The sequence below is a fragment of the Elephantulus edwardii genome, unplaced genomic scaffold (assembly GCF_000299155.1).
Source record: "Elephantulus edwardii isolate Elephantulus edwardi_28Jun2011 unplaced genomic scaffold, EleEdw1.0 scaffold00089, whole genome shotgun sequence".
NCBI classification, from domain to species: domain Eukaryota; kingdom Metazoa; phylum Chordata; class Mammalia; order Macroscelidea; family Macroscelididae; genus Elephantulus; species Elephantulus edwardii.
Window position 1 is genome coordinate 5427070 of NW_006399839.1, and position 24701 is coordinate 5451770.

General features: G+C 43.8%; 1 protein-coding gene across 2 annotated transcripts in view; it reads right to left on the reverse strand.

Annotated features, from left to right (window-relative positions):
- CIT (citron (rho-interacting, serine/threonine kinase 21)) overlaps nt 1-24701 on the reverse strand; it is a 217117-nt gene that overhangs the window by 98847 nt on the left and 93569 nt on the right. For both annotated transcript variants that reach the window (XM_006890418.1, XM_006890417.1), the window contains exon 9: nt 15669-15852. In XM_006890418.1, the coding sequence (XP_006890480.1) occupies nt 15669-15852 (184 nt within the window). The remainder of the gene's footprint in view (nt 1-15668; nt 15853-24701) is intronic.

A 24701-nucleotide genomic window follows, 5' to 3' on the forward strand; every position in this document is an offset into this window, starting at 1 on the left:
TTTCATTAAAATTAATTTTTAAAAATGATTTCTTTTTAAAAAAGTCCTGTAACTCCCATGAGAAAGGAGCCCTGGTGGCACAGTGGTTAAGAAGACCTGTGTTAACCCAAAGGCTGGCAGTTGAAACCCACCAGCTGGCCAGTTGCCCCACAATAACAAGATGAGGAATGGCTTTGGAATGCCTACGGTCCAGTTCCAGTCGACGGTGATCTATGTACAGTAATCTATCTGTACTGCACCACTATGAGAAAGGTCTGACAGCAGTGGGTTTTATCCCCATGAGAGATGCCCAAGGACCACTGGTTCCTGAGCAGGGACAATTCCTCCCTCCCCTTAACAAGGAGACTCTTCTGATCTTTATTACTGGGGAGAGGAGAACGGATGGTGTGATGCTACATGGGTAGAGCCAGTGACACTGCTCAATAGCCTACAATCTATAGGGCAGCTCCCATGACAAGGAATTATCTAACCCAAACTGTCAATAGTGCCAAAGTTGAAAATTCTGTTAGAGCAACTCTAAAGATAAGCCACAATTCCTGCCATCATGGTAGTGACAATACAGGGAGAAAATTAATGCCATCATCTCTGTCATCAATAATCATGACTGCTATTGTGCATTTATTAGGTACCAGGAGCTCTCCTGCTTTATGGGTCATCTCAGTGCATCTGCCCAACAATCGTATGAGATGGGTGTTATGAGCCCCACTGGACTGAAGACAAGGAGTAGTTTGTTCCATTCTCTACTACATTACGGTCACTTGTATATGGGTACAAAGCATCAGAGCTGGAGGGTCAAACTTGTGACACTCTACAATTTCATAGTCAAGAGTTCAAATCCCAACTCTGCTACTACTGGACAGCACTGGACAAACCCAAGAAAAATGCTGCACAGTGAAAACACAAGGTCACAGAGGGAAGGGAAAACGGACAAGGAGGAAAGGTATCCTCTGCTCAGCGATGGCCGCCTTCAATAATAGGAGGGCGACTCCACACCTGAGTCCCGGCCAGCCAAGAACATCCTTATGCCGTGTCACCCCAGAAATGGCTCAACCCACACACCAGCACAACTCTTCTCTCCGGTGTTTGGTGGCCCAGGGGGATAATTAAGTGGGGTACAGGGCAGATTTTGGAGGCCCAGGCTGGTTCATGCTCCGGGCTCGAGGAGCAGCAGCACGACGAGGATGCTAATAAAAGAACATGCATTCTCTGCCCACACGTTGCTCGCCTGCTCCTCCCGGCCACATCTCCGATCCCCAGCCAGTTAGTTATCCCTGTGGGGAGAAAAGGCTCTTCTGAGCCACGGGTGCATGCAGCCAGCCACCCACACACAGCAGTGCTGTCTCTTCAAGCACAAAGCCAAGTTTGGGTTTTCCTCTCCACACACCCCCCCCAGTTTCTATTTTTCCAGAAAAAAAATTTTTTTTAACTCTGAAATCAACATTTCTGTCTGATTTACACATCTGCCTTATAATTGTAGAGGCCTAAAGCATATTAATAGAGGTGGTGGCATGTGGCACACAGGAAGGGACGGGCTTGAGCAAGACGGCTGTCAACTGATAGGCTGTGCTTCATAAAATGTACTGGAAGTGACCTAAAAATTGCTTTGCATGAAACCTTAACTTATTTAAGTAAAAAGAATAAAATGTGTTTTTCCTCAATGATGTGTTTATAAATAAGCCGGGACACCTAACAAAAACTCTCAATGAATTTATTAACAGAATATTTTCCATTAGAAGACAATTTGTACTTTCATTTTCAAAGGAAGTGTATGTGTGGAGCACTGTCTAGCCACTACTACAATGATTAAGATTGTTCTTCGGCATCACACCCTCCATTTGTTCCTCCAGGAAGGGGAATCCAGGACCCCACGCCTACGAAAGATGCTACCAAATCGCAAAGCACTAAGAAAACCAAGAATGGGTACTTATGGCGAAAACGAGAGAATCAAAATTAGCTCATCGGAGGGCCTTACCTTCATTGTGGCCAATGCTCTAAAAATACATGCAACTGCAAGATGTTAAGATGGTGCAAAAACACTCATCAGTATTCTATTCCCAAAAATACCTTGGCTTTTAAGATTGAGCATTCTGAAATTTATGAACTAACTTTATAAATCTATTTTGCAATCAATACACAGTGGTGTCCATCACAAGCATTTGGAAATATTGAAAATCAATGTTCTAAAGAGTTCCGGAGTCTAGTTAGCTTGGAGACCCCATTCCCCCAATACACACGTCTGCACACACATGCACACAGGTCTCCAATTCACTTAGGACATTTACTTTGGCATGACTGATAAAAGAAACATGTTATTAATGAAAGCATATAACTACTTGTGTGATTTCTAATACAGACGTACCTCTTACATCAGTTCTGCAGATGAACTGCACTGGTTTATCCCCACCTCTTGATGCCTGGATAACTGGAATACCTCCTAACTCATCTCCCTGAATCCAACTCACGCCTCCTATGTCCACCGTCCATACAGAGGTCAGTGGGACCCTATGTAAAGGGAATGAGAGTCCATAGCCCTGCTCAAAATCCTACTCTCAGTGGCTTCTGCTCATTGCAATTAGGGCAAAAACCAGAACCTCAAGGCCTTAATCTTTCTAACCGCTGGACATTAATAGGGTGGTCCCAGCTTCAAAACCTCCATTCCTCTGCCTGGAACATTTTTCTCACTTACTTGCTACAGTCAGTCCAGCAGAACGGGAGCTGAGTGAGGGCAGGGATTTTTACCTCTTTGTGTTCACCTGCTGCAATCCAATGTCTACAGAACAAATGGCACATAGTACACTCTCAAACGGACTGAGAAAAATGGACAGATGGATGGATGGACAGACGGACAGGTGGATGGATGGATGGATGGATGGATGAATGGATACATGAACAAACAGTCATTCCTACTAGAATGTAAGCTCCATGAGGTTAGGGACTTTCATCTGTCTTGTATTCACTGTTCTATCCAAGTTTCTAGAATAGCACCTGGTATATCACAGTAGCTCATCACAGAACTGTAGGCTGTGAGATCTTGGGAAGCGATTCAACTTTCTTGAACAAATACTCCAAGCTCAGCTTGGAGAGAGAGGCTCTCTCCAGGGCTCAGTCTTCAGCAGCTGTTGCCGCCGAGTCCCCATGAGGAGTCTGAACTCTACTGAGTTACCACCATCTGCAATTGTCTTATTTGTGAACTTATTTCACCTCCCACCTCCATCCTTTCGTGCTAGCTTCTTTCAGGGCAAAGACCTTGTCTGTGCTGTTCACAGTTATAGGTCAAGGGCTAAAACAAGCAGCTTGCTGAATGTATGAATAAATGTGTGTCAAGCACTTCAGTGCCCCAGGCATCCTCAGTTTAAAGGTCATCGTGAGACAAAGTGGTGTGGCCCACAGGGAGTTGGGCAGCTAACCCAAAGGCCGAGGTTCTCTGGTGGGTGGTTTGGATCCAACAGTGACTCCTAGGAGAAAGATGAGCCATTTGTACGCAGGTAATCCACGCCCTGAGAGACCCAAAGGAGGCTCATCGATGAGTTGATTCCAACATAAGGACAATGAGCAATGAGTAGATGAAACAAAGGACTCCAATTGGGAAGTGCCTTGAATCAATGAGAGCACAAGCAGGCTTTCTGGTCTTCACATGCAAATGCCCAGTGTTAGTTCTGAGGTGCTATGGTGACAACACAGCCCCTCATCCAAGGAACGTGACAACCCTCGACGGTGGTGTGGGTGGGTACCGCTGAGCACAGGGTGCGTCCTCCTCTGGCAGCTCATTCCAGTCCTCACCAGAGGAAAAAGCTCCGGCATGCTAGGAGAAAACTCCAGCGAGTTCTGTGGAAGAAGCAGGTTTCACTGGCGCGTCACAGGCTCCATTCAGTGTGAAAAATTGGAAGGAGATATTAGGACATCTGTCAGCCACCCCATGTGGAGCCTGATTCTCTCAATGGGCAGAAATCAGCAAAATGTTTTGATAAAGTGGAAGCAGGGAGGAAAATGGAATCAGAAGCACCTCAGTCCTGCCCTCATTCCTAAGTAATATCATGAAATGGACACTCACTCTGCTCTGGACATTAAGTGCTTTGAGTGTTTTCCACCCCCCACGGGCCTGTCTGGCAGGCACGACCACAATCCCATTTTATAAGTGAGGAGATTGAGGCTGAGAGAAGTTAAAGGCTTCGCTCACACAGCTGGTGAGGGGAAGTGCCCAGATTTGCGTGCATTTTTAAAGCAAAGCCTGCACCTCCAGTGGCTCTACAATGTGTGCTTTGCTGCTACCTGAAAAGTTGGTGTTTTAAATCCCACCAGCTGCTCCAGGGAAGAAGAACGAGGCAATCTTCTATCATCTACGGCCTGGGAAGCCCTACAGGGCAGTTCCAAGCAGGCTCATAACTGTCCCTCCAGCTGATTTTTGGAGGCTGTAAACCGCACAGGAGTGGACTGCTCATCTTTCTCCTGGGGAGGTGCTGGTGGAATCTGAACCACCAGAGAATGCCGCTTTTTGGGGTTAAGAGTGCAACTCCCTGTGGTCTAGGCCACCAGAACCCCCTGCTATAGGGCTGTTGTTAGGTAAAATCGGCTGGACAGTAATAAGTTGTGTAACTTTTCCCAAAAACAAAGAAGGGCTATCTTATCAGCTCTAAAATTTAAGGCTGGAAGAGTTGGCTGGCCCTAAAATCATATATAAGATATGTGGCTTTAAGAGAGCTCTGGTGGCCTAGTGGCAAGAGGCTGCAGTGCAATCTCAAAGGTACACGGTTCGAATCCACCAGATGCTCTGCTGGACAAGGAGGGGCAATCTCCTCCTGTACCAGTCAGATCTGATTGGACGGCGCGCGCACACACACACACACACACACACAGAGCTTTAAAAAAATAATACAACTTTATATTTTTTTCAATCTGTAAAATAATGCTTCCATGAACAAATGCCTCCTCTGTCATGAGACCAGGATTAGATGGCATCTGGCTACCATTACTGAAGATTCTGACCGAAGATTATATAGGAGAATCATAATCAAAAGGGGGGAAATTCAGAACAGAATTTCAAATGCTCACAGACAATAGTCTCTATGCAGCTATGGCAACTGGGTGAACTTCAAAAAAAAGTTCTCTTTAAAAAATGGTTTAGATTAACTAGTCAAGAATGTCTGCCTTGAGCATTGCAATCTTTCAAGATCTATCTGTGTGGGATCAAACTGACAACATTAGCTGAAAAGATTAGATAAGAAACTTAGGGACAGTGAGTACATGTTAATGGGGGAGGAACAACTCAGAAAGAGAAGGTGAAAATGGTTACACAACTCAAAAGACGCTGTCAATGTCGCTAAATTGTATGTAGAGAAACTGTTAAACTGGTATGTATTTTGCCATGCGTATTCTCAACCACAACTCAATAACTAAAACTTGTAAATAACAAGTTTACAATGAGATAAAATTTTGAAATATGTGCCAGTAAAAACACTTTCTCAATGTCATTTCCTCTTTCACAATCTATTTTAATACTGGCATAAATACAGACAAAAGTACCTGGAAAGTGCTGATAATGGTCTGTTGCTGGGATTAAGTGAGGAAAGTGATCAAGCAAGAGTACAAAGTGAATTCTCAGTATAGCCAGTTCTTTCATCTTTATTCTTACACTGTCCTGTAGATTCTGGGAAATCTAGCAAATCCATGACTTATACAGGGCCTGCAGAACTGCAGGAAAATAGCTTAACTTTACTGAGCCTCAGTTTCTTCATCTGTAAAATGGGGATAATACCGTCACATCACCCCATGTTACGGTGGCGCCTAAATGGGATAATCCATGTAAAGTATTCAGCATCTTTGTAGACTCACAGGAAATGCTCAGTAGATGACAGCTTCTATCAGAGTTTGTATAAACAGAGCAGATGTAAAGATAGTATTATCACTGGCCACTTTAGCCTAATTGCGTTTGACAAATGTTCACTGAAGACCTGTCAGAACAAGACACTTCCCTCAGGTAAAAGGAGGTGAGCCCTGAGTGGCGTGGCTGGAACATAGGAGCCAAGAAGGCAGCACAACGGAAAAGGCCAGCTGAGGTCGGTCATGGCGAGGCAGGCATTGAATATTAAGCTCATGAGTGGTCATTAATTCTAAGCACAGTGTGGTGCCACTGGAGGTCTGAGCAGGCGAATGACATCACTCGGCCTGTGCTTTGGAAGAATCCTATCCTAACTGGAAGCAGGGATTCTGTTAGGAGTCAATGAGGGGAAGCTAACAGATAAAGATACAAATGTCACCCTAGAGGCAGAACCTGAAGGACTTAGCAACTCATGGGTTGTTGGGAGAGACGGCAAAGAGTTTATGATCACTTAGTGTCCCCATTGAGATGAGTAAGGAAAGTGGTAGGTGCTTAAATGAAATCAGGAAATTGAAAGTAACATCTAAGGATTTAGAGAGAGAGTGAGACTCTGCATTGGGAGAGGCAAAGAGGACAGAGGTGAGAAACTGGCAGAACATTCTGGGGGTGGTTGAAACACTCAGCACTGAGAGGTGAGAGCTGGTCTGAAGACCACCAAGAAGAGGCTACAAAGAGCAGCCAGGTGAACTTCAAGGATTGGTGTCTATACTTCCAGGCCTAACACAGAAGATGAACTCAATAAGGGAAAGAGAATGGTGGCCTCAGAAGTAGCAGGAGAACCACATTTCCATAACATTAGAGAGCAGAAGAAGACTTTAAGAAGAAACGTCGGAATTAACAGTATTGGATGGAAATCACTATATTTGGTGGTTATGTGTAATTAGCAGCTGCTGAGGCAGTAATTTCACTACAGTTGGAAGGATGGTGTGAGAAGCGCTGCATATCGGCTACTCTTTCAGGAAGTTGATCAGAGAAAGGAAGGTGAGTGAAGTCAGGAGACAAAAGACAAGCAAAGCAGAAAGAAATTCACTTAAGCAAAGAAGAGTTGCCAAACTGGCACAGAGCTTGGGAACATATAGCACCATTTAGTCAATTACTGTCTTCTTAAGGGATCCGAGGCAACCATGCAAATTAGCCTGTGCAGGCCATCAGAAAGCATACTTGACAGATCTTTTGGAGCCTCATCTTCAGGACTGAGCTAGGACCGTTTGGAATAGATTTCCTAAAGGTATCTTTAAGACAAATCAGAAGGCGGTGGAATGGTCCTGCCAGGCCTGTGAAGCAAGTAGACAGTCTAAATACAGAACAGAATAAGGCAAGCAGAAGAACAAGATGTGCTTGGCTAAGAGAAAGATGAAATGGAATGAGCGAGAAGAGAGAACTCAACACAACAGAGGAGAGCATTAAACATCTGATCCAACAGAGGCACAAGAGAAAGCCAACAAAACACATGCGCAGAAGCTAATTTTAAGGCTTGTGTGGACTTTTAAACTTATTTGGGAGGTACGAGCAATACATGCCTTCATGGCATGCCTCTGCAAACTCTACTAACTTTGAGAAATGACAATAGCTATAGAAAGGCTTCAAGTCTTGTTCATAGAGTCGTGCTCAACTCAACGGCAATCAACAAAAACAACAGTGGAAAAAAAATAACAAAACACAGATGAAGTTCTTTGCAATAGGGACCTGGTAGTAACATGTGTAACGGTGAAGAGTTTATGGCTAGAGACAGAATAAATCTTTTTTTAAGGGATTATTTCAACTTCAAAGTATTTTAATAAAAAGGAGGATGGATTAGGGGAGAGTTCAGGAGGTCTTCCAATGGAGGAAGGTACCCAAGATATGTTTGTTCCTCCTGTAGGAGCAATTCAAAGTACAAAAAGCAGAGCTGAGTAGAAACAGATCATAAGAGCCGTCAACAAGGTAACGAAAGTCGTTGCTCTTTCAGTATTTGAAGAGCTCCCTGACAGCATCATTTCCCAGTGAAGCATGTCTTTTAACTTCTTGACATTTGCTGCCAGGGGCCTTGCTTGTGGATCCCAGTAAAATGAAATCGTTGACAGCTTCAATCTTGTCTGTCTATCATGATATGTTGCCTATTATCACAGTGGTGAGGAATTGTGTTTTCTTGTTGTTTACATGTACTCATGTTAATACTTTTTTCTCTTCTTCAGTAAGTATTTCAAGTCATCTTCTTCACTTTGTATCGTTTCTTACTATCTATTCAACCTGTATGCTGAGCAAATATTTATGAAGCTGGACTATATGAAGAGGAATATGGCATCATGATTGGAGGAAGACTTAACAACAAGCATTATGCAGAGAACACAACTTTGCTTACAGAAAGTAAAGAAGACTTGAAACAGTGCACACAGAGTCTCAAGCAATCTATTTCAGTCCTGCATTTTAAGTGTACTCATGGATGATGAGAGAATATTTGGCTGAGATTTTTAAAAGAAAACGAATCTTTGTATCAATAGAGAGGTAGACAGAGGGAGTTCAAGGCAGGCAGAGTAATAACAACAGCTCATCCAAACAGGGCGAGAACTCTGCCAGGCTCTGTTCCTCTGCTCCAGTCAGTCTCACTTAGTTTACACAATTGTTGTCATTCTCATGTTACATGTGACTTAAGTGAGATACAGAGAGCTACCTGCTCAAGGTCGCACAGCTGTGAGTAGCAGAGGCAGAACTCTGAATCCAAGCAGTGTAGAATCAGAGGCAGTTTTAGCCTCTGTACTAGGCCGCTAGCTTGTCAGCGTCACAGACTGAGGCCGGTAAGTAGAGAGCCCGCAGACTTGTTAGGAGTGGATGCCCCATTGTGAGGAGGGACAAGGGACAACATTGGGACAAGGAATGGGATGAAAATTGACAGCCAGCATAAAATCAGAGGCTAAAACTGCCTCTGATTCTACACTGCTTGGATTCAGAGTTCTGCCTCTGCTACTCACAGCTGTGCGACCTTGAGCAGGTAGCTCTCTGTATCTCACTTAAGTCACATGTAACATGAGAATGACAACAATTGTGTAGACTAAGTGAGACTGTCTGGAGCAGAGGAACAGAGCCTGGCAGAGTTCTCGCCCTGTTTGGATGAGCTGTTGTTATTACTCTGCCTGCCTTGAACTCCCTCTGTCTACCTCTCTATTGATACAAAGATTCATTTTCTTTTAAAAATCTCAGCCAAATATTCTCTCATCATCCATGAGTACACTTAAAATGCAGGACTGAAATAGATTGATTGAGACTCTATGTGCACTGTTTCAAGTCTTCTTTACTTTCTGTAAGCAAAGTTGTGTTCTCTGCATAATGCTTGTTGTTAAGTCTTCCTCCAATCATGATGCCATATTCCTCTTCATATAGTCCAGCTTCATAAATATTTGCTCAGCATACAGGTTGAATAGATAGTAAGAAGCGATACAAAGTGAAGAAGAGGACTTGAAATACTTACTGAAGAAGAGAAAAAAGTATTAACATGAGTACATGTAAACAACAAGAAAACACAATTCCTCACCACTGTGATAATAGGCAACATCATGATAGACAGACAAGATTGAAGCTGTCAACGATTTCATTTTACTGGGATCCACAAGCAAGGCCCCTGGCAGCAAATGTCAAGAAGTTAAAAGACATGCTTCACTGGGAAATGATGCTGTCAGGGAGCCCTTCAAATACTGAAAGAGCAAGGATGTCAGATTAAAGATTGAGGTGTGCCTGATCAAAGCCATGGTCTTTTCAATTGTTTTCTATGCACCTGAAACTTCAACAATGAATAAAGATGACCAAGGAAAAACTGATGTCTTTGAAATGTGGTGTTGGGGACCAAAGAACAAACAAATTTGTCTTGAAGGAAGTACAACCAGAGTGCTCCTTAGAGGCCAGGGTGGGAAAAGGTGATCTCACATACTTTGGACCTGTTATCAGGAGAGTTCGGTCCTTAGAAAAGATATCAACCAGGGAAAGATACAGGATCCGGAAGACCTTCAATGTGATGAAACACCACACTGACAACCGCAATGGACTTGAGTATGACAGAGACTGTGAGGATGGCACAGGGTAGCCCAGAGTTCAGATCTGTTGTTCACAGTGTCATTACAACTGGCTGTCGACTTGCAGGCCCCTAACAGCCATAACCATCATGTTGTGGGCTCCAGGAAAGCCTGGATAAAGAAGGCCCAGCCCTGCCCTTCCCTTGAGATCCCAGTCTGTGTGGAGAAACAGATATAAGAAGAAAGATCAATGCAATTTGGCAAGTATGGATTGGCATACCTCGTTAAGTGACCTCTCTGTTGGATCTCACTTTACTCCTCTGACTTTCTGAAAGCAGTTATTCCACTTTTACCATGACGTTCTATAATGAGGGTATATATGTTTTCTGAATTGCTTCACATATATGCATCATCTTATTCAACTGGATGGGAAGGTATCTATTCTGGAATTGGATCTTAATAGTTCTCCTAACTCCATTCCTCCCTAAAAGCGCCTTTTGCCAATAGGTATATGGCAATTATGTGCTAATCCTTTGGGGTCTGTAAACATTCTTAAGCATTTCCAGTAGATAAAGGGCAAGGGAAGCCAAGATTCTGATCTGTTAAAACTATGGACGACTTGATTATTGCGGAAGGAGTCCTTTTTATGATCTCTTGGTATGTAGAGAACACTACAGAGAGGCTAGCACATTTATAATAACAAAAACAGTAACCATGAACATGTACTGAGGCTTTTCTCTGGACCAAGCTCTGGCCAACATTCTCCCAACAACCCAATGAGACAGACGTTACTATTATCCCACTTGGCAGGTGAAGAAACTAATATGCCAAGGCAACCCAGTAATCAAGGAAGAAGGCATTAAAAAAAGAAGGGAAGATTCCCTGAAAATCTGAAAAGCCAATGGTGACAACCCATTATGTTCTTCCACAGCACCTGGCTGGCACATCCATTTTCAGATATACCCAAAGCTGAAGGAAGAGTCATCAATCAAAGGACAAAAGAACCTCCTTCCTAAGAACAGCTTACCCAGATAGCATCCCCCCCAATAATACCTGTTTCATCAGGACTCCATTGTTCTCCAAAGATTTCCCACACCTCCAAAAGCCTAAAACCAGCATTTGGAAAACTAACAAAATATAAGACCAACTAGTTTTTCCTTCTAGAGTTCATACTTGAGATTAGTGGGAATGTACTGCTGTCTGATTAAACAAGCTCTTTAAATAGGCAGAAGCTCAGATCAAGGATAAAAGGCCAGAAATGTACCCCCTGCTGACAGGAGAGGGAAGAGAATTGGCTTCATTTTATTTTTAAACCTTTAACACCCCAATCTCTCATAATGTCCATTCGAGGAAGACCCAGGCACTCAGAGCTAAGGACTTAGTTTGGGTGACTGATGGCTTATAAGGGAAAAGGGTATATCAGACACTCACTCTTCAGCCCTGACTTTGCTGTAATCCCACCCCACAGACAACCAAACCCAGTCAGTCCTCCCTCTCCAGCTCCTTCCAACTCAAGACGCAAAGAACTCCCACTACTACTCATAAATTGCAAAGCTGAGCTCAAGATTCTCGCTAAACCTAAAATAAGAATGCACTCTCAGTGGCTGGCTTAAAAATAGTCTGGGGTCTTTAAAAGGGAGCCTTAAAAAAAAAAAGGATGAGTGATCACAACAATTAAAAGAATTCTCGCTGCTGGAGTTCCTGTGGAAACTCATCATTTATTTGGTTCAACCGCAGAACACTGAATTCAATTCTGTGGTGATCGAGCTGGGGTCCGTTCCCCTCGGCACAGCGCTACAGCACCTGCAATCTCCTCCTTGGTGTGAAGAGTAAGTAACAGCACAATCAGTGTGAGTAAATAGAAACCTATGACACTGAGAAAAGCGAGAGAAGGAACAACTTGGGAAACAAGACGAGGCCACTGGCAGCAAAGATGGGCACCACTCCCCCCAGGCTCCAAGTAGACAGTGTATATTTATATCAACAGAGCTGCATAAATAGCTAAGTAATGTCATCACTCACCCTCATGGATGGCATTTCTAATGGAAGTTTTGCTTGCTGAAAGTGAAGAGGGCTTGAAGCACTTGATGCAGAAGACCAAACACTGCAGCCTTCAATATGGATTATACCTCAACATCATGAAAACAAAAATCTTTACCATGGAACCAAGAAGCAACATCATGATAAATGGAGAAGAGATTAAAGTGGGCAAGGATTTCATTTGACTTGGGTCTAAAATCAATGCCCATGGAAGTGTCAAGTGAGAGATCTAATAGCATACTACATTAGGCTGTTGTTACGTGTCATCAAGTCAAGTATGACCCATAGCAACCCTACGGGCTACTAGCGGGTCCACTGGGCTAATATGCTGCAGAAGACCTCTTCTTTAAAGTGTGGAAAAGCAAAGATGTCACTCTGAGGCCTAAAGGTCATCTCAGCCAAGCCATGGTACTTTCAACAGCCTCATATGAATGAAATCTGATCAAGGAATAAGGAGAGGCAAAGAGAAATGGATGCCTTTGAATTATGGTGTTTTGGTAAAGAACAGTGACTCCATGGAGCACCAGAGAAATAAGCAATTCTGTCTTCAACGAAAAGCTCCTTAGAAGCAAGGATGGCAAGACTTTGTGTCATGTACTGTAGACATGGTGTCTCTCTGGAGACTTAGGTGCATTTGATACAGGCCATGGTCTTCACAATCACTTGTTATGCATCAGAGAGTTGAACAATGACCAAGGAGGATAGAAGGAGAATTGATGCCTTTGAGCTGTGGTGCTGGAGAAGAGTACTGAGGGTACCATGGACTGCTAGGAAAACAAACAGATTCAACCTGGAAAGGGTTAAACTGGGTGGCTCCTTGGAGGCAAGGATTCTGAGGCTCCGTCTAACATACTTCGGACATGTTGTGAGGAGAGACGGGTCCTTAGAGAGGGACATCATGCTTGGGAGGGTGGAGGGACAGCGCAGGAGCGGAAGGCCCTCTATGAGGTGGACTGATTTAGTGAATGGCGTAATCGGGATGGGAGTGTCAGAGACAGTGCAATTGGCACAGAGCAGAGTTTAGGGCTGTTGTACATAGGGTCACTATGAGTCGCAAGCGACTCGATGGCACATAACAACAACACTCTAGACATGTTAGTTTTTAGGTGCTGTTGAACTAGTACTCATCATGACCCTGTGAACAAGAGAGCTGAATCTTGCCCTATCCTCACCATCTTCCTGAACTCTGTCCTGCTCAAGTCCAAAGCAGTAGTGAGTGTGTCAATCCATCTTGTTGAGGGTCTTCAATGTTATCAGGAAGGACCAACTAGGATATGTTATTAGGAGGGACCGATCCTTGGAGAAGAGCTCATACTTGGTAGAAAGATAGTGAAAAAGAGAAGGACCATTCAGGAGATGGACTGACACGGAAGGCTGAAGCAGTGGGCTCCAAACAGCAACAATTGTGAGGACAGCGCAGGACCCAGGTAGGGTGACTATGAGTGGGAAAAGCCTTGACAGCAACAATATCAGGATTTCCGTAATGCAACCCCACATCCTGTGTCCAAGATCACCCACATCCAACAGGTAAAGTGAATTTTACAAATGACCTTATAGGTTTTACCCACAGGGTTACTCAAAGCCTGAGCAGTCAAGTTAATGGCAACAACACTTTAAAAGACTTGAGAAGAAAAACAACAACAACAACAACAACCCCAAAACCTAATTGCCATGAAAAAGAGTGAAATTTCCCAAAGGCAAACATCCTCCAATTCTACCTTCCAGATAATAAATACACATTTCTGTTTGCATGCACTTTTATTTTTTTTAAGTGAGAACTTCATGAAGCATTCTGTTGGGGCCTCGTTTTATGCTCTGAAGGGATAGTTGGAACTACCAAAGGTGAATCGACCGTTCTTCAAATGCAGTGAGTGTATACACATAATGAAGGCAAGAACTTCATGAGTAAATTGCAGTAACAAATATTTATCAAGTGCCTGGGCTGAGCTTTCGCTCTGAAGCACAGAGATGCAATCACAGTCTTCCTGAAAAATCAGGAATTAATCACACACTGCTCTGGATTAATTGCAATGTCTATAATCCTCCACATCCTTCTGCCTTTGCTCTTGAGATGGAACACCCCAGAGCTCACAGTGGTTTCTCTCCAGACCACCAATTAGTACCCTAAGTGAGTTTCAATTCTGACCTACCCAACCCACATCCAGCGATAACTAGAACTCTCCAAATACCTCCTTCCGGCCCTGTGCGTGACCTTCAGTGTTCTGTGTGTGTCAAGGTCATGCTGCCCACTAACCATGCATCCTTCACCATCAGCCTTCCACTCATGTCCCGGCCTTTGATGCTGATGCAGATCTTCTCAGCCCTGGTGGACCATTTCAGTGCCACCAGGCAGTACATTCAACAGCTAGCACGATTCCTGCCTTCACACAGATTAATTTGGGGTTGTAAAGAAATAGCCAGAAAGCCACAGCCAACACTGTCAAATTCCAATCCAAATCCAAAACCTTTCCCCTGGAGAAGAAAGACTACTTCAGTATCTCTCAACATAAAATCTCTCCCAAATGCAGTCGTAGTTCAAAATTCAAGCTCATATCTCATGCCCAACTGCCACAACAGCTAAAAATCTTTTCAGGAACATAACAGCCGGGACAGCGCCCATGAAGAGACACCATGCAAGAGCCCACACCACACCTTGGGATCGATATCGAAGCTACAGGCACAACAAGCAGGCAGTGAGTGTGGCTAGGAAGAAAACAAAATTCTGTTCCTCTTCAAAGTGAACAACAACTGACAATTAATTACCCAACGTGACCCAAAAGCCTCTGCGTGAGGGAGGCAGGGTGGCCGGGGAGTCACACAGTCGGTCTAAAATGTTCCTGGGGAACCCAGCCCGCGAGAGATAAAGTATCATCGAATCAGGAGAGACCACCGCAGGACACTAAGCAACTACATCCACAGACACTGCTTTATTTGGGGAAACATTCCTGGAGGTGAGAAGCCAGGACCCTCCAATGCCAAGCACGTCCCCAGCACCTTGCTCATGAGCTTATTTTAAGAATGTCAAAAGATCTACCAGGTCAAGAGGTTTACAAGTGATATTTATACTTGTATTTTCCAGTCTGCTGTTTTGGTAATTTCTTCCCCCCCACCTCCAGTGGAGCCCAATTTCTGTGAATCAATGACTCTGCTACATCACCCTCCCTCCCGGAGGCTCATGGTAACGGAGATTTCTCTGACCGCCAGCACTGTGCCAGCTCGGAGGAGCTCATCCACCAGCTCCCTATGCTTGCAGCATGCTTCAGGAGGAGCCGAGGACTGGTCGGAGCCGTTCAAGCTCTGGCACTGCCACTTGCAGCTCCGTTAAACCCAACAGGAAGCCTTAATGAGACCCAGGTTTTTAGGCTTCTTGCAATACAGCAAAGATAGCAATCCACCCACCTGAGAGACAGACACAAGGATGGATAGATCGATGGGTAACTCTGCACATTACTCCTCCTCCCCCCAAGCACCCGCACCGCCAGAAATCTCCCACTTTCCTCTCCCCTCGAAAGAAGACCAAAGATTGAAAACTAATCCAAAGTGTACCCAACTGACAAAATCGACATTGCTAACAGGGTCAGGTCCCTTAAACACAGCCAAACAGCCATACGCCAGCCTAGTCCGGCACAGCTTAACCAGGTAAACTGCTTCCCAAATGCTGGCTGGTGAGCAGCTTCCCCCCCACTGCACTCCCCACCACCGCCTCCCACCTTTGGCTCGGTTGGCCTCGCACCCAGGAAGGTCCCTGCAAAAGTCAAATTGCCACTTACTCAGATCTACCAAGAATCTCCAGTGCTTTGCTGTACGAAAACCCCACAAACGGCAGCTCTTCGCCAGAGAAACCTGAGGGGTTCAGCTGGCACTGGGAGGATGAAACCCACGAATTCTTCTCTGGTTCATCAAAATTGGAGGTGTCATCGTCAGACTTGAGGGTGGGAACGAAGGGGGGAGGAGCTGGTTAAAGAAAAACAAGAAGGGGGAAGAAAGAGAGCGTTCAGATGAATTCAACACTGTTGCAGGGAAAGCGTCTTACTCCTTCAGTGTTCTCGGGAGCACTGCAGCGCCCGCTCTCAATCTCCTCACGGCTCCGACAGCAACAAGAGCTTAACCCCTTCTCTGCCAACATGGCCACCAACCCGCAGACAGGCTGCCTTCCCTGCCCAGGGGGTAAAGTGAAAGAGAAACTCAAACAGGTCACTTGACTGAATGGGAGCATCTGGCAACTCATGTGAGCAAGCAGCTGCTTCCTAGCATTTTCGTGGCGCTGCTCTGGAACGCAGACGGGCTGTGCTTGCGCGCCCAAGAGCCGAGCCGGTTGATTCCCTGGGCTCGACAGGTCTCAATGATTAATTTCTAGTGCTAATCACAGAAAAACCATGCACTTGGATGCTGGAATAGGGTGGCATAAAAGGCCAAGAAGGAAGGTTTGTTAAGGTTCTCTAACTCATGTTAGGGTAGCACTGCGGTCTAGCTCATTCACATCCCAGGAGTCTCCACTGAGATCTTATCAACCACTTTTTTTTTTTTTAGTTCATCATCCCTCCGCCCCAGGCAGCTCGGCCAGGTCCACCAAATCCGCCGCAGTTTAATTAGCATAATGAAGCAGCAGCCACATAAAGTTCTGCCCGTGATACACAGCACCCCTGGGCTGACGGGGTCCACTCGGTGGGCATCTGCCTGCACAATCCCTACCTCCTTAAACGGCATGCTTCCAGTCTCGGAGCATCTTACATCTTCTGATTCTTGCCGCCCTACTAAGCTCTCTCGGTCAAGGAGGGGGACGCTGGTCCATCAGTCACCAGGAAGCTACCCATTGCGGTGGGCTCCCAGGGCTGCCACCGGCCAGAAGCGTTACCATGGCTGCGGGCTGAGGCATCCGCGGCGGGCCAGCCAGGCGTAGTGTGGAGCCCGTCGCGGTGGTGGCATCACATCCCCTGCAGTGCAGGCTTGGTGCTTGGGCTCCGTGCGTGCTCTGGCTGTAACCCCACCTGGCCGCCGAGAGGCAGGGGCCAATGCCGATCTGAGTGACAGAGCAGCATGAGTCACCGCCAGGGCTCGGGTTCGCTAGAGCTCCCCCTAGGACGGCTGTCACAGCCCTTCATAGCCCAGACTTTTTCCCCCCCTCTCTTTTAACTCCTCTGGTTCTGGACAAAGCTGTGCACCAGAGATGAGCAGCAGTCTGTTTTCTGCTTGCAGACTTGAAAAAAAATCTGGCTGTTTTCAAACTTCCCAAATGACAACCCCAGTAAAGCGGCATCAGCAAAGAAATGGAGTGGGAAAGAGATGTAGAGAGGGAGGAGATGAAGCCAGGGGTTGTCTCTGCTCTGGGGATGCGCAAAAGAAAATTCTCAGAGCTGCCCATGTATCTGGATGAGGAAGGAGAGCGAGGACGATGGAAAGCTGTAGAATGTGCACCATGAGAAAATTATTGACCACCTCCAAGCTCTCCCAAGAGAATGGACTCTTTCCTGAGTGTCAGCCTCTACTTGTTTCATACTTTAAAAATTAGCTGATGGAAAGAAAAATTAGATTCAAAGCCTCAGCCCACATGCCATGTGTACTTCCACCAACATAGGCTCAAATCCAATCGGATTTCATTACCCAATACCCTTGTATAAAGTTGGGTGTTTGGTTTTGCTTGGCTTTTTTAAAAAGAATAATAAAAGAGAGAATTCTATTTCATAGGAATCAAAAAGAATCATTCCAAAACTAAGAACTTATTTTTCCATTCTCAAAATAAAGAATCACAGGTAAAGGCTGAGGCTGTTTTATAGAGAGATGATATTACGCAGATGATACAAACAAGGAGGCAAAGCGGTTAAATGGCTCATACTCTGGAGTCTAACTGTGTAGGTTCAAATCCCAATCCCTCAGTGGCCTTGGAAGAGCCACTTTGCCTCTTGGAATCTCATTTTCAACACAGAGATGATGACAGTAACTATCTCAAAGGCTGCTGGGAGGTTTAAATAAAAAAATCTGTATAAAGTGCTTAGCACAGTTCACAGCACAGTAAGCCTTCTATACTGGGTACCTGCTTTTACTATTATTACTCACAGGAGATACATGTGTACAACATTTCTTGCCTTTAGTGAAAATGAGTAAGATAATAGATTATATATGATAAAGGGGCTCTGCTCCAGAATCTGTACTGAATATCCTTCTTCCCTACACAGAGTACAGACACACCCATAAGGATGTTTGTGTTAATCATATCATTTAACTCCTCGCAGAACTTTAATTCCTTTCCCACTATATACTAATTTGTCTTTGGGACACTAAAATAGAATCTCATGTCTGAGAAAAGTATGATTAATATAAGGGTAGAAGCTACCCTCAGTGAAATAATTACAATTCAGAAATTCTGTACTATAAAGTAAGATTACTCTATAAAACTTCATAGTGGGAGTTCTGGTGGTCTAGTGGCAAGAAGCTGCACTACAATCCCAGATGTGCAAGGTTCAAATCCACCAGATGTTCTGCTGGAGAAGGAAGGGCAATCTCCTCCTGTACCAGTCAGATCTGATTTGACTGTACACACACAAAAAATAGTAGTATTTTTTAAAAAAAAGCCCAACAAAACAACCTTCATCATGTTCAAAGTAGCTTAAAGTGGTTGAGATGATGGGGGGAGGAGGAAGAGCCAGATTATCTTTAGGAGAAACATAAAAATAAAAATGAAACACAGGTGACATCATCACAAAACAGAATAAAAGCAAACTGCTAGGTATATAGTCAGTTAAAAACAGGAAATATTGAGATAGAGTGCTTCTAAGCCCCATTCAGTCAGGGAAAAGTCACAGCTTTGAGTCAAAGGAGAGTAAGGAAGTAGAAATATTTCTCCGTCCGGGAGGTAACAAAGAGGCTTCACTGTCCAGGGTCTGTGAACTAAAGCAAACTCATTATTGTGGAGTACATTCTCACTCAAAGAGACCCTATAACACAAAGAAGTACTGCCTCACAGGGTTTCCAATGCCATAATCTTTATGGGAGTTCTGGTGGCCTAGTGATAAGAAGCTGTGATGCAATCCAAAAGGCAGGTGGTAAGAATCTACCAGCTTCTTGAAAGGAGGATGGGAAATCTCCTCCAATGCCTCTGAAAACTCACTGGAGGGTCAGCTATGGGTCAGTTCAGACACTATGGTATTCAACAACAACAAACTACGGAGGGAGCTCTGGTAGCATGGTGGCAAGGAGCTGTGCGGCCAACACAAAAGCAAAAAGTTCAAATCCACCAGTTGCTGCACAGAAGAATAATGGAAAATAATTTACTGCCTCTGGAAATCCACTGGAGGGTCAACTACGTGTTGGTTCCAACTCAACGGCATCTAACAAAAACAGTGGAAAGCAATTTGTAGAGGCCCTCTCACAACCCAGGGGACACAGAACACTGGACACTCCCTTACACACACATATACCACCTACCAAAAGCAAATTCACAGTACAAATGTGAAAAACCAACATTACACAAAGAAAAATAAATGACATGAGGAGAAACTTCAGAAGGTGACAGAAACAGGCAAATTGTTGCTGTTGTTAAGGTTCTTAAGGTGGGCTCCAACTCATAGTGTATCAACTCATAGTGTACACAATCCTGTGTACAACAAAACCAAACACCGTCTAATCTTGTGGCATTCCCCAAAACTATACACAGGAGGAGAATGTAAATGAAATTAATCCTAAAACAAATTTTAATACATGATACAGGTAGATAAAAACAAATTCCAACAGAACAAGATAATTGGGGGGGGAAGTACATTTGGAAAGGAACAAAAGAGAACTTTTAGAAATAAATACTATTTTTAAGTTAAAATTTTAAAACTCACTCGATGGAGCTAATGTAGTTGAATAGAAGGTTAGTGACCTAACAGAATGAAGGAAAACAGAAAACCATGTGTAGTCTCTGGACTTAAAACATAAGCATTACCCTGAAACTGGTCAGAAATGTATAATCTCAGACCCTGAGTGAGAACCCACAATCTAAAAAGAGATCATCAGTTAACTCATATTCACACTAGAGTCTGAGAAACATTCATATACAGTGCAACACTCAAAGATAAAGAGAAGAAAAATATGAGAGATAAAGAAACCAAGACAGAATGTGAAGGTCTAATATACATTTAATGTTGTTGTTGTTATGTGCTGTCGAGTAGTTTGGAACTCATAGTGACCCTATGTGCAACAGCCCTAAACCCTGCTCTATCCTGTGCCAATCACACTGCCTCTGACACTACCATCCCAATTACCCCAGTCACTGAATCCATCCACCTTAGAGAGGGTCTTCCCTTCCTGTGCTGTCCCTCTACCCTCCCAAGCATGATGTCCCCCTCCAAGGACCTGTCCCTCCTTACAACATGTCCAAAGTATGTCAGACAAAGCCCCAGAATAATCCTTGCTTCCAAGGAGTAGTCTGGTTTAACCCTCTCCAGGATAAATCTGTTTGTTTTCTTGGCAGTCCAAGGTACATTCAATATTCTTCTCCAGCACCACAGCTCAAAGGCATCAATTCTCCTTCTATCCTTCCTAGTCATTGTCCAACTCTCTAATGCATAACAAGTTAACTGCAAAAACAATGGCCTGTATCAGACACACTTTAGTCTCCAGAGACAGACCGCTGCTCTTGAGTACTTTAGAGAGGTCCCTAACATCAGACTTTCCCATTGCAATACATTTTTTTTTTTAATTTCCTGGCTGCTGGTGCCAAGATTGGGTGTTGACTGTGGAGCCGGGCAAACTGAAGCTGTGAACAATCTCAAACTCTTCACGATCCATCCTGATGCTGCCAATTGGTCCAGTGGTGAGAATCTTTGTCTTCTTGACATTGAGCTTCAGTCCATACTGAAGGCTGCAGTCCTTGACCCTCTGCAGCAAGCGCTTCAGGTCCTCCTCAGTTTCAGCAAGCAAGGTTGTGTCATCTGCATAACACAGATTGTTAATAGATCTTCCACCAATCCTGATGCCACACTTCTCCTCATAGAGCCCAGCCCCTCGGATAATCTGTCCTGCATACAAGTTGAAAAGGTATGGAGATAGGACACATCCCTGGTGTACACCCTTCCCAATTTTGAACCATGCAGTGTTATCCTGTTGTGTTCTGATTACTGCCTCTTGGTCCAAGTACAGGTTTTGCATTAGCACGAATAAATGTTCTGGGATTCCCATTCTTCTCAGAGTCAGCCACAGTTTGCTATGATCCACGCAAACACCTTTGCATAGCCAATGAAACACAGATACACATTCCTCTGGCATTCCCTGCTTTAAGCTAAGATCCATCTAACATTAGCTACAATATCCCTAGTACCAAGACCCCTTCTAAACCCAGCCTGTATTCTGGCAGTTCTCTGCTGATGTGCTGTTCCAGTCATTTTTGGATAATCTTCAGTAGAATCTTGCTTGCATGTGAAATCAATGATATTGTTCTGTAGTTTCCACACTCAGTTGGGTCACCCTTCTTTGGAATGGGAACAAATATAGATCTCTTCCAGTCAGTTGGCCAAGTGGTTGTTCTGCAGATTTCTTGGCACAACTTGGTGAGCACATCCAGGGCAGCATCTGTTAGCTGAAATATGTCAATTGGTATACCATCTATTCCTGGAGCCTTATTTTTTGCTGTTTCCTTCATAGCAGCTTGAACTTCTTTCTTCATCACCATAGGCTCTTACTCAAATGGTATTTCATTAAATTCTTCTGTATCTGCCAATTCCTTTCAATACAATGACTCAGTATATTCCTTCCATCTCCTTTTAATACTTCCTGGATCATTTAATATTCTGCCTAAAGCTCCTTGATTATAGCAACTCGAGGTTTGAATTTGTTCTTCAGCTCCTTGAGCTTAAGAAATTCTGAATGAGTTGATTTTCCAACTCCAGCTCCTCGCACATTTCATTGTAATATTTTGCTTTGTCATTCCGCGCTGCCCTTTGGAATCATCTGTTCATCTCTTTGTATCTCGAATTCCTCCTTGTGCTTTGGCTTCTCTACGCTCCAGTGCAATCTTCAGAGTTTCTTCCAACATCCATTGTGGTCTTTTCTTCCTCTTCTGTCTTTGTAATAATCGTTTGCACTCTTCCTGGATGATACATTTGACATCCTCCCATAACTCATCTGGTCTTTGCTCATCACTGCTCAAGGCCTCAAACCTGTTCCTGAGATGATTTTGAAATTCAGATGGGATGAAATCAAAGTCATATTTTGGCTCCTATGGATTCGGTTTAATTTTCCTCAGCTTCAGCTTGAACTTGCATATGAGTAGTTGGTGGTCTGTTCCACAATCAGCTCCTCGCCTAGTTTTCACAGCTGATAAAGAGATTAACTCAAAATCTGAACACGATTTTTAAAAAAAATTATATCTGTTCAAAAGACTACCAAAGACATGCTCATATCCACCTTGAGGATTTACCTCTTTGGCTTCTTATACTTAACAAAAATGTCTCTTATTTAATCATAGAAAATAAAATTTCTTTTTTAAAGGTCAATAAAATCATACTGATGTGAGTCAAACAGGAGCGAACGATACACATCAAAGCACACAGTTGTGGTTAGGTGCTGTAGCGTTGTGCCTAACTTATAGTGACCTCATGCATGATAGAACCCACGTAAGACAGCTTCTGGTGCTGCTCCATTCTCATAATCATCACTGAGTTTGAGCTCACTGTTGCAGTCTTTGTATCAATCTATCTCATTTTCACCGACCCGTTACTTAACCAGGCATGAGGAAACTTAACACCAGAGACCGGTCTCTTCTAAGGCCATGTCCTCCTCATTTCTAAAAAGCATTCTGGTTGTGTGTTTTACAGTCTTCCGGCCGGTCTATGGTATATTTCATATTCTTTGCCAATACCATAACTCAAACGCTTCAGTTTTTCTTTGACCACTTTTATTCATCATCAAACTTTCCCGGGCAAATGATAGGACTGAAAATACCACAGCTTAGGCCATGTGCACATTAATCCTCAAAGGCCCATTTTTGCTTTGCCAAACTTTAAATTAGAGGCCTTTTTTAGCAGATTTGCCAAATGGTCATTGTATTTCTTGACTGCTGCTTCCTTGCTCAGTGATTGTGGATCTAAGGAAAATTAAATATTTGACTATGTTAATCTCAGTGTTTTTCATGTTGCTTATTAACCCAGTTGTGGGGATTTTTGTTTTCTTTATGTTAAAGTGTATCTTTTCTCCATAGCTTTTAGGTCTACATTCTTAACAGATTATTTGGGAAGCGGGACTTTTATGAAGACAAATGTGGCATTAAGACTGGAGGACGACACATCAACAGCCTGCATTACGCAGATGACACAACCTTGCTCACCAAAACGAGGACATGAACCATTCACAGCAAAAGCTCAAGAACTGTAGCTTTCAATAATGACTGACTGCATCTCAACATGAAGAAAACAAAGATCCTCACCACCAAGCAAACTGAGAGCATCATGACAGATGGAGAAAAAAAAATTAAGTTGTTAACAGTTTGCCCTTGCATGGATCTACAATCAACACCCTTGGTAACAACAGTCAGGAAATCAAAAAACAAGTTGTTTTGGGAAAAGCTGCTGTCAGGGTCCTTTCTCTGCAGTGCTAAGTAGCAATGATGTCAGACCAGAGACTAAGGTGCACCTGATCTATGCCATGGTATTCTCAACTGCTTGCTGTGTATCTGAGATCTTGAAAATGAATTAAGAATTGCAGAAGAAGAATCAATGCCTTTGAGTTGTGGTGCTGAAAAAGAGTACTGAACACATCATGGATTACCAATATAATACAGAGATCTGTCCTAGAGAGGGTGAAACCAGGTTGCTCCACGAAGGCAAGAATTTCAAAACTTTATCTCACCTACTTTGGGCATTTTACAAGGATAGATCAGTCTTTACAGAAGGGGACCATGCTTGGATGGGTACTAGGTCAGCAGAGGAGAGGAAGAACCTGGATGAGATGGAACTGACACAGTGATTGTGGCAATGGTGTCAGCTGTGTCAGAGATGGTGAGGCAGGCTCAATATAGGACAAGGTTCAGAGCCATTGTTCATAATATCACTGTGAATTTTAGCAACACAAAAGCACATAACAAGAACAACACAACATACTGAAGGCTATAGTCTTTGAGCTTTTTCAGTAAGTGTTACAAGTCTTCTTCACTTTCAGCAAACAAGTCTGTGTCATCTGCAGAAAGCAAGCAGTTAATGAGTTGTCTGCTAATCCTCGTGGCATGTTCTTCATATAGTCCAGTTTCTTAAGCTATTTGTTCAGCATACAAGCTGAAGGAAGATTCTGGCAGGATACAAACCTGATGCACAACTTCTCTGACTTTAAACCATGCAGTTTCTCCTCGTGCTGTTCAAATGTCTGCTGGGCTCTATGTAAGTTCTGCATGAGCACAATGACACATTGTGCTCTGGAATCTGCATTCTTGACAATGCCATGAATAATCTGTCATGATCCACACAGTTGAATGCCTTTGCAGAATCAATAGAACACAGGTAACATCATCATCTTCTGCTTTCAGCCAAGATTTATCTCACATTATTCATGATACCCCCCATCCCAAGTCCTCAGCTAAACCTGCCTTGATTTACAGTATCCATAGTCAACAGTCTTGGCACCAGCAGCCAGGAAATTAAAAGGCGCATTGCCATGGAAAAGTCTGCTGTTAGGGACCTCTCCAAAGTGCTGAAGAGCAATGGTATTTCTTTGGAGACTAAGGTGCGTCTGATACAGGCCATGGTCTTCACAATCACCTGTTATGCATCAGAGAGTTGGACAATGACCAAGGAGGATAGAAGGAGAATTGATGCCTTTGAGCTGTGGTGCTGGAG